The 11,625-nt window shown below is 25.8% G+C and overlaps 1 protein-coding gene across 1 annotated transcript; it reads right to left on the reverse strand.

The window, feature by feature from the left end:
• Positions 1-356: 356 nt before the first annotated feature.
• On the reverse strand, positions 357-9,553 carry LOC112681883 (sodium-dependent noradrenaline transporter-like). Its single transcript, XM_025552221.1, has 7 exons — positions 9,448-9,553; positions 9,248-9,360; positions 8,503-8,634; positions 7,224-7,421; positions 6,121-6,282; positions 1,467-1,680; positions 357-537 (listed from the first exon to the last, which is right to left on the reverse strand). Exons 1-7 carry the CDS (start codon positions 9,551-9,553, stop codon positions 359-361), a joined length of 1,104 nt encoding a protein of 367 aa, XP_025408006.1. The 3' UTR covers positions 357-358.
• Positions 9,554-11,625: the final 2,072 nt, after the last annotated feature.

Here is an 11,625-nt window from a genome sequence, read left to right on the forward strand (position 1 = left end):
AATTACCATATTATATTATTTATCTGAATATAAATTTTGTATAAAAATACATAGGTACTTCAAGGTTTTCATGTTTTCTTCTAAGCTTTTCATAAACCCAAGTAAATGTTTAAGAAGGGACAGTTATTATGAATTTTTCTCCTTTTTATTAAATATATATTTATAAAGCATGATATGTTTAGATTAATTTATGACTCTAGGCTATTCAATATTTATATTACACACTATTTGGTAAATATTATGAACAATACACTAAACAATATTATAATGAAAGTTATTTTATTTGTAATTTAACAAAATAAATAATGTATAGTAATAGTACAATAAATTGAGAATATTTTTTGAATTGTCCAATTGCTTAGTCTGTTTGAACGTATTTTTCCAAAATTCCATAATCAAGAGAGTGTTCTAAGAGCAATGAGTGATTCCATATGATCACTTCATTTTCGTTGTGTTTCCTTTCTAGTTGATAATCATTACACGAACCGTTGAATACTTCCAAGTAATAATGTTTTTGTCGTTGGTTTGATATTACATCTGCGATTGGGAAAAATACACTATTTTTAAGCAAATTAAATTTTAAAACAATTACAAAGCATTTTATCTGTAATAATTAGTTTATGAACCGTTCGATAGTAATATATAGAATAATAGATCCTTGATATTATTTATATTATTTATTATATATAATATTATTATATAAAGTTTCTTTAGACAGAATAATACATTTTTAATATGATCGATTGAAAGGTATTAGACAAGAACATATATTTAAGTTATTATATTATTTTAATGAATTGACAAAATATGATGAACAAGATAATTAAAATTTTGCATTTTTGCAGATCTTATGTTTTATACATTTTTATGAAATATTAAAAACAATTTACATGTATTTAATGGTATATTAATACCAGTAGTATAAATATTTTAAATACTTTAAATATATTTTATTCTAACTATTAGTTTGTACTTATTAATTTGGTATTTAACACATTGATGGACACACTGCATTTTTGTTTTTTTCTTAAGTAGATACAGAAACGCAATTACATACTACTGCTATAGCAGCAGTGATTTGATAGTACTATTATTAGCAGTACTGTCCACCTACATGGTAATATAAAGTACGTTTATCACTACTGCTACAGCAGTACCGTAAAATTATTCAATATTTTTAATATTTTTAAAACGAAAATATACAATTTAAAACAAAAACTTCTTTTTTTATTTATTTTTTCGACTTAAAATCTAAAAAAGGTGATAATATAACAATAAGACTATTTTTCATGACTTGAATTTCATAAATCAAAAATTAGTTATAAAATTTTTTATAATCGTGGCAGTAGTATTAAATTACAAAAAATATTGTTTGAATAAAATTTTTTTCGATATTATTATAAAACTTCCAAATATTGATTCTTCTCCGCTTTTTTGGATGTAAAAAAAAAAATTTAAATACGTACTCTGATGTTCATTGCCGGTCTGGTGATGTATATTTGTCTGAGTGGCGTTGTCTACTTTAATGCACAATTTAGGTCTGCCGACTCCAAATGTTAAATGGTTTCCAGTGTTGTACTCCACTTCCTTTCTTACTACCGCCATAGATTCCAGCTGGTTCAACGAATGGAAGAGGTCGGGCACCCATCGTTCCGTCGGCTCGAACGATCCGTAGAAATCCTGTATCAATAGTACACAAATTTAATACAAGTGGGTTTACTTTTCTTAGACGTAATTATGTTACTCATTAATTCTAGGTAAGTAATTATGTTTGTGTATATAAAATAACTTTTCTTGAGTGATTCATCATCACTTAGCCTAAGCTGCTGAAGCTATGAGTATGATATTTGGACAGTAATTTTGTTTTGTGATGACACCTACTAAGAAAGGATTTTTCAAAATTAAAAACCTAAAGAGGTTAAAAGGGTTAATAGGGGTAAAAATGGAAAGAACCACCTAGCTGGAACCATTGAAGCTATGAGTTTTAAGTCAGTGAACTTACTTATTTTATGAAACAAAAAATCTCCCTAAGAAAGAATTTTTCAAAATTCAACACTTTCAGGGATTGAAAGGGGTAAAAATGGAAAAATTGACAGAACATTTTTTTTTTTATTATACACTTTGGTTAGTGCATTTACTATAATTATTTAAGTAGTTATTGTTAAGACTATATCATAAAAATAATAAAGATATGTTGTTTATTTTACCTGTTTGTTCAAGTTAATAAAATAATATATTTAATGAGACAACCGATATTTAATATGTCTCGGATATATATTAATATATTCAACACTTTATTGATAACATATAAAACTGTTAAAATAAAAAGTTATACATAGGTATTACAAATAACTGCATACGGGTGAAGCCAGGTTATTCATCTAGTATTTATATATATGTTACGGCTAGTGTTAGGAGTAGGGTTGTAAAATTTCATGAAATTTATTTTCATGAATTATATAATTTGAGTGAAAAATAAAAATTTGGTTTCATTTTAGTAAAAATATAATGCTTTATGTTTTATTTTTCTTGGAATACTTTTTGTATTATTAATTGTACTAAATAGAAATAAAAATTAATTTATATAAATTAACAATTAACACCATATTAGTTTATAGTTATTATAATTTATAAATATTGATTTAAGAGGTAAGAGACCAATAGTCATTGAAACACCTGAAGAAATTTTACAAAATATAGATGAATTTATAAATAAGTTAGTCCCATTACTCATCAGCTATCATATTATTTCAGAAGTTTCTCATCAAAAAAAATATATCGGTACCTAGTGAGTTTAAAAGTTAAGCACATATTTGTAAAATGTATTGTGAATATTGAGAAACACACAATATTATACCAGCATCTGAAAATAATTTTACAGAAAAATGAAAATAACAATTCAATATTGAATTGTATTTATATACAAATAATAAATAAAATAAATATATATATATATATATGTATGTATAAAAGATAATAAACATAATGTAACTAAATAAATCTAATTTAATAAAAAATAAAAATTAGCTCCTTTGTATAGTTAAACAAATAACTTATCAGTATAAAATATAAATTCATAATAATTAGCCATTAGGTAAATATAAATTTTTAAATACTATACTATTGAAAGTATGAAAATTAAAATTAATATGACTGAATTCATATAATATATAAATATTTAATATAATATTTAATATATAATATATTTATAAATATATTATTTAAAGATAACAATATAATAAAATAAAAATAAGCTCCTTTGCATAGTTAAACAAATCATAAATTAAGGAAGTATAATGTTCTCATTAATAAACTCAAGAAAGTAAGGATATTAAAATTTAGATGACTGAAGACACTTCAGAAAACTTGACTAGTAACATGTAAATAAATCACAGGCGATTAGAACTATTACTTATTAGTTAATTTATTAGTAATGAAATAAGTTAAATTAATAAGTTAATTTAACTTAACTTTTAACTTATTAACTCCTAGGCTTGAAAACAAGATATACCTACAAAGTACTACAAGCTGGTATCTTTACTTACAAACTTGAGTCGAAAATTACGCTATATTATTACGGACTGTCTCTATTGAGCACACATTATTGTATGTAACTGCATGCATTGTGTATATATTTTGCAATCAATATCAATTTTAAAATAATATCAAAATGCACACAACTGTGTACAATATAATATTGTACAATATTTATAATATTAAAAATATTTTACTTACCACGTGCATGGCTCACTTCTATACAACTACCCAACATATTAATATTCATGAAAAATTACAATTTCAAAATATTGTATTATTATTGTAAATAGTTTTAAATTTTTAATGTACCAATGGCTAAATTTATTTAGTCATTAGCCGATAACGGTTGGATAATGTTGGTTTATTGGCTAGTGTTAAGATTATTCATTTGTTTTTGGTGGCTGAATTCCGAAATTTTGACATTAGCCAAAAGCATTGTCTAAACATAAGATTAGCCATCCTTCGAACACTAGATGTAACATATATATATATATATATATATATATATATATATAAGGGTAGTCATTACTTATAGGAAAAGACATGTTTCGACATCAAATTTATTTGATTGTAATTATAAAGAATCAAATTACTGGTTTTAAATTTCCATCCAAGAAGGATTGTTATCTGTTCTATTTTTTAATATGTGGTCAGGTAACATAAATTTACACGAATGTTCACGATTATTTATTAATGAATGTTCGGTTTTCTGAAGAATAGCTGAAATATAACTCACGATAATTCTAAAAAAATTAAAGAAGTTAAGAAAAAATTGTATGATGTATAGAAAAAGTCAGAGAAAAGTATAACGTGAAAAACTGAGACACAAATTAGACAATTAATTTGATATTGGCCAATCGGATGCTTTAAATTTAATTAAAATGAAAGAAGATAATATTTTTTTATTAAAACAACGAGAAAAAAGATGTCCAGTTACCTATGTATATATATAAAACTAGTGGCTGTTGAGAAACGCAAAGAAACTCCGAAAGAGCAGGAAGGTGGACGAAATAGATTTCAAGAATTAAAAACATTAACAGTCAATTAACATTGTCAGGTATTTAAATAAAATATGAAAAACTATTATTTAACTGTTATTAATTATTATTTGTTTATTTGTAAACAAATTTTATTTTTATTTTATTACAGACAGAATCCGACATTTGAGTTCATCAAGTTCTGAAGACTAGGACATGTTTTTAGATGCAGAAGTAAATGAAATTTCCAGTCCTTCAAAACCAAAACAGGCAAAAATAAATATTATGATTCCTCCCTTATCGGCAACTTTAGATAAATGCAAAATCAGTGATCGTGATGCAGTGCATTTATTAACAGCTGCAGCAAAAAGCTTTCAGGTGAATTTTTTGGAATTTACTATAAATAGGTCGACTATTGACGAAAACGTGAACAGTTATCAGTTATCTGAAGTTAGATTTAAGCACCATTTAAATGATATAATTGTACACAGGTCCGTTATCTCAGTATCACCAAAGTATACATTTAACTCCAAAAATATCCCATCGATTATTATTTCTTTTGTAACGATTTGTAATCGTAATTTATATGTTTGTACACCCTCCCCCCCTAAACTTATGCAAATCATGCATTTACCTTTTTCCTGAATTTTGCTCTCAACAATTTTACTAGGGTACTGAGATAACGGTTACACCGGTACCGCCATGGGAAAAATTTATTTTGAATTCAGATGTACATTTTCATCCTACGTGTTATAGTATGCTATCTAAATTACTTTTATATAGTATTAAATAAAATTGGGGAGGGGGTATTAGTATGAAATTATTGTGGTTAAAGTTAAGGACCACCTTAATATAAATAATATATATACTCGTATATATATATATATATATATACCTACCCTAATATATATATTCAATGTTAACTATTAACATATGATATCGCATTTATCAATCCGAGAATCATACAAATAATTAAGTTACACAAATAGTTAGCTTCGACTAGTATTATACACTATTATTTTATACTTGTCTAATTTTTGTATATAAATTAAAATATTTTTAATAAGGAATGTGTTTTAAAAATAAAATAATTTTAATTAAAAAATTAATTAATGTTTATTGGTATCTTAACATAAATCCATGAACTGGTGTAATTAACTTAAAATTAAATAAAAGAATATTCATTAATCTTAGAATAGGAAGTTATACACTTCCTATTATTATTTCTTGTAAATTAAATAAACTTTTTGTGAATCATGCGTAAAAAGTAATCTATTAACCACAAAAATACTGGTTATGTTACTGGAAAAATTAGTTTTATTTTAGTTTTCTTCGAAAGCGGAGCGTGGATTTAATACGGAAATACGGTCAGCTTTTCGAAACTTTTGGTTTATTAAATTTAAAATTGTAATTTAATTTTGTAATTGTGTAGTTTTTAACTCAATGTAATAGATTTTAAAAATTATAGCATGTATTGTCATAAAGGAATTTCACTATTATATATTTTACATATTGTTTATTTTAAATTAAAACTAATTGTGCATATTTTGTTAAGCTAAATATTATTTATATTTTAATTATTTAATATTATTTGACGCATTGTTACCTTTATTTTTATGAACTGGATGATAGTATGCGCAGCAAATGACATCAAAATTAATAGTGTTATCATTGCCAATGACCATGCCACCCAATACATCATCGGCGGATAAGTTACATTTTGAAAACTCGGTGAAATCCAATTCAAACTGGATGCAAATATTATATGCTAAAGTGCGAAAACGAGGTTATGAAAAAATACATATTTTGATATTTGTAGAGTTGATTGCGAAAACAATCAATTACAGTTCGACCGACTACAAAATATCATATTATTGTTAATAAAGTGAGATATTTAAATCGAGTTCTTTTGGATAATTGGATAATGTAGAACGTACAAGGAATGAATATATTTTAAATCGTATTCAAATTATTCGAAAGACATGATAATCACACTATTTATATAAATATTTTAAGAATCATTGTTGAATATTGACTAAGTGTTTAGTTAATGCGTTGAGAAAATGTATTTGAGAACAATTTTGAACAAAATCTGGCTGTATTGAAGTAGGTAGTGTAGTATATTTTATATTTTTTTCTGACTGTTAGAGTTTATAATAAAATTTAAAATATTAACGACTTTTAAATTATTTATCATACATTAAAAAGGTAACCGTTAAAACCGTTAAATTTAAAGCAATGAAATATTTTAAGAATGTGACAGAAAACATTATCTTTTAAGTATTTAGAATTCAAATTTAAAAATAAATATATATTTTTATTTTACATAAAATAATATAAAACAAGTGGATGAACAATTCGAATTTGAAGGTTTATGATATTTTATAAAAATAAAAATAAAATTTTAATTGTAATTAAAATATTATACAAACTAGTTTGCGTACATCTTATATTTCTATCTTATATTATTTTTATATTTCATCTCTACAGTTACTTACATGTTAATTAAAAAATAATTGATCTACAACATAGACCAAAAGTAATTAATTTTGTTAAAAAACTTCATTTAAATTTTATGAATCAGTATCAATGATTTACATTAATGCATATACCATAATCATTTTTGAAAAACATTTTATGAAATCATTTTCCCTAGTCAGAGAGGGCAAAAATAAACCTTTTTCTATTAATTTTCAAATACATTCTTACGATTATAAATACTGGACCTCCTATGAATAGTAACTTCAAAGCGATCGAAGGAGAGTTGTTTGTCATAAACGCAAGATCAGCGCAAAATTCATTCATCCCATAAATACCAAATATCAGTATTGCTTCAAAAGTGGTAATCATCAGTATTCCCATTGCAGATCCTATATCATCCACTAATGAAATGAGCATTTCTCCTCCCTATTTAAAATTCATGAGGTAGTTATTATAGTTTATAACTTATATAAGTGCTTAAATCTTAAGCCATTGCGTGAATTGTAAACATTGATTAACGTAAATAGTTTAGACATAATTTTGTTTCCATTTGGTTTGGCCGTAAAAATGATAATTTATCGATTAATCGAATATAATTATGATATTAACCAAATGGAAACAGTAAAATCCTTCCCAGACTAAACATATCGACGTCTGCTGTGATAACGTACGTCCAAAGTCATGTTTAATGCAACGTACATGGGCCTCACACTGATCATGTTTATTGGTTAACCAACTGATAACTTATCTGTCAGTTAATAATGAGCTATAAATTATAACTATTTCGATAAAACCAATAACCTTTAATAATATTTAACTTGGGAGTTGATTACAGCTTTATACTGCCTTACCGGTTACCTATAATATTCCATAATCTGATACTGTTCTCAATAAAAACTGGCCAGTACTTATGAGCATTGATAATTTAGTATTAACCATACTTTTGAATAGGGTGAGTTTAATTTGTTCATTAAGTTTTAGTTATAAATTAGTAAATCCATTATATATTATAAAGATAAAACTCTTTAATTTAAACTCATTCTCTTAAACTCTTTTACCATAAAATAACGATTGGACACTTTCAACTGATGATAATTATATATATATATATTATATATCGAACGTCGACGTGCCGTACGGACGTCCCCGCTTTTTGACGCGTCATATTCAGTGCGCGGATTCGCAATTAAATACGTTGAATTTAAAAAGAGAACGTTAAAGCACATCATCGCAATGAACGCCGAGGTATTGAGGCCTTAAGGTATACGTAAAACGTATTAGAATTGTTCTACATAAATCATTAAATAGTTTTTATTTGTTATTTTTGTTATACTCGTATATACATTTAAAAAAAAAAATAAACAAATGAGGGGTTTTTGATTGTTTAGTTTTGTTTAGTTTAAAACTGTTGTATGTGGTCAATTATACTATGAGTATGAGTACAAAAATAAAATATTAAGAGTGAAAATATTTCACTTACTGACTTGAGTTTGCATTGGGTACTTACATTTGTTACTGTTACTAATGAAAGTCCAAACATAGTAGCACATACTATATTAGGTAAATTGTCAGGTGATTTGATATTATATTGCTTGAGGTATGTTTTCAGCAAGTATATCACAGGTTTCAAGTAGGAATGCTGCAAGAAAGTATAATTTTTTAATTAAGAATATTGAAATAAAACGAAATTAGGCTTCAAACATTTTCAAATGCCTATAGGATTATTTTATTTTTATTTTTATTGGAAACAAACATTTTTCAGTTAACATACGGATAGAGGAAACGTAGGCAGAGTGATATACTCGTACTTATTATTATTTAAATTACAAGATTAATTATCTTTTAACGTAGTAATATTTTTGTTTTAGGTAAAGTATATTTGGTATGTACCTACATTGGACTTTGATACCTGTGACTGTATTAAAACTTTTTATCCTGTTGGACCTCCTTAAAGAGAAAATGATCAAAAGTGGATACAATAGATTGTAATTAGTATTAATTATGAATAATACTGTATCCGAAAACGAATATATTGTTATCGATCATTTAAAGCCAGCCACTACTATCTTTCTCTCTCTCCCTCTCTTATTTAGTTATCTATCTATATAATCTATGTGACATAAATATATATTATATGTAAAACAAAAATACTTTATGGAATTTGTTAAGCCACCTGGCTTACCCGTGGTATCATTATTGAATTGATATACATTTAATATTTGTATAATATATAAATGTATGCAAGTACTAACCTGTGTAAGTATACAAATTACGAACAAGACGAAAAACGACCATAAAGTTAATACTTCTGGAAACGGTAGGTCCTTGACGGCATGAGAAACAGCTATGAAAAACATACCAGGACCTATAATTTCCAATAGAAATAATTTAAAAAAAAAAAAAAAATATATATATATATATATATCATTTATGCGACGTCTAAAGGACTTACCAGATATAAACACTGAATAGAACGAGATATGAAATTTACAAGCTATAATATTAGCTGTCCCGAAGACGATAAATGTGGCAGTCACCGCGCAAATGGTGTTGAGCATAGTGACTACTAATATGTTTTTTAAAATATTGTTGCGGAAATCACATTTTAGTCCGTAAATGAACAAATGACCTGTACCTACGTCTAGTGAGTACAATACTTGTTCCGCTGCTCTTCGCCACGACTGAAATACGATAAAATAAAAGCGGCAGTGGATAAACTACACAGTATTCAATTTAATTACGAAAATATATAAAATATAGGAAAAAATTAAGCGTAAACATAATCTAAACAGCAGGCGATGTACTTGGGTGTCTAGAAGATTGATTGTATTTATGTCTATTAGTGTATAGAAACCACCCCAAGCGTGTTTGTTCATCATTATAACGAATAATATGCCGAAAAGAACAGGAAATGGTGCTATGCAACCAAATAATTGCACCTAAAAATAAATTAATGTGGTCAATATATGCTATTAAAGTTCTTTAAATGTATGGTTATAGCGTTCAAAATAAATGGGAATTGTATAGTTTGAATAAAACAATAATATTAAGTTACGTTTTGTTTTGTTAACTGTGAATCATAAAATATATCATGTTTAACAGTGTTCTAGCGGTATGCACTTACCAAAGGTTTTTTTTTAGCAATCTAAAAATACCTAATACATATTTCTTATTTTATAAATATCTTTAATAAACACTTATTATAAGGCATGAATCACTATTAACTACTTCAGAAATAAAAAAAAATTAAACTATGGGATTCAATTAAGTTGCATATTAAGTATAAGTATCCAAATATGGGAATTCTGGTTGTTCCTAACTTTTTTATTGTTTGCAATTGTTGTTCTAGGAAATAGATTTTACTTTATTTAATGGATTTAATGCTAGTCAAGTGGTGTTATTGGATTGGGATTATCTACTAACATTTCAATCACTGACTAGCATACCTTTTGTTTTCAAATAATAAACTTACTCTCAAACCTAATACTTACTTAAAATAATAACATAATAATAATAATAATAATATTTAATTAATATTACCTTAATACCCATTGCAAAAATTCGTAATAGATCAATACATAAACATATTTTAACAAATTAATAAATCAGTATAATATCGAAAATTGAAAGACAAATGGAAATTACAGAGAATGTTTATTAAAATATATGTTCCGCGGCATTAGGATAGACTATGTATGAGAGGGAATAATTATTACATAAAATTATTTTACAGTGCTTCCTTCCAGACAATATTAGCTAATATAAGTAATAATATTATTATTGTTTGTTGTTATATCACTGGGTAAGAGCCAATAAGAATGTAGTATTTGGAAAAAAATTTAATGTAAAGTTGATTGTGCACGCATAACTTTCCTCAAACTCAACGAACTTAAGCAGTTGATAGCTCAAAAGAAAAATTTTTATCCAGTGATTATTCTGAGAGTGAAACGGTCAAGATCCATTTATTAGAAGAGGAGGTATTAGAATTTGAACTGCTTGAGTGAATGTGTCCTATAAGAAATGTACAGGGAAGAATCGCATTGGTGGGAGTTGAGTGAATTTCAATGATTCATAAAATATCTGTGTCTAAATACCTTTTATTTAAATTAAAAAAAAAAAAAAATATGAAAGAAATTGGCCGGATAGAATGGCTAGGTGGACTGACTTTAGTTTGCATACATTTTTTTTAAAATATAAGATAATACTAATAAACATACCTAATACTAATACTTACTTAATACCTTACTCTGAAACTTATCTCTGGTATTTGTTATTTATTCAAAATGAATAAATTGTTTATTTACTAGAAAATTTAGTGTTAGAATTTTACGTAGTAAAAACATGTGTAAAATGAATTATTAAAATATAATTGTACAATAAGATCCCATTAGTTTTGAACTTTAATACGATTGTGTTGATGTTTACGTATTTCTTAAAATTATTTGACGTTGTAAGGAAGGTGAAGTTGACGATCCATGAAAATACAAGACAAAATAATAGCGGCAAATATAAATTACCAAGTCCGTCATACAAAACATTTTGGTCCATGCTTACAATTTTAAACCTGGTAACAATATCAGTGAAATTGTTTTAATAATTCATATAGTTTTCACATTATTATATATGTTTT

This window comes from Sipha flava, unplaced genomic scaffold (assembly GCF_003268045.1).
Source record: "Sipha flava isolate LNK unplaced genomic scaffold, YSA_version1 198_pilon_pilon, whole genome shotgun sequence".
NCBI classification, from domain to species: Eukaryota; Metazoa; Arthropoda; class Insecta; order Hemiptera; family Aphididae; genus Sipha; species Sipha flava.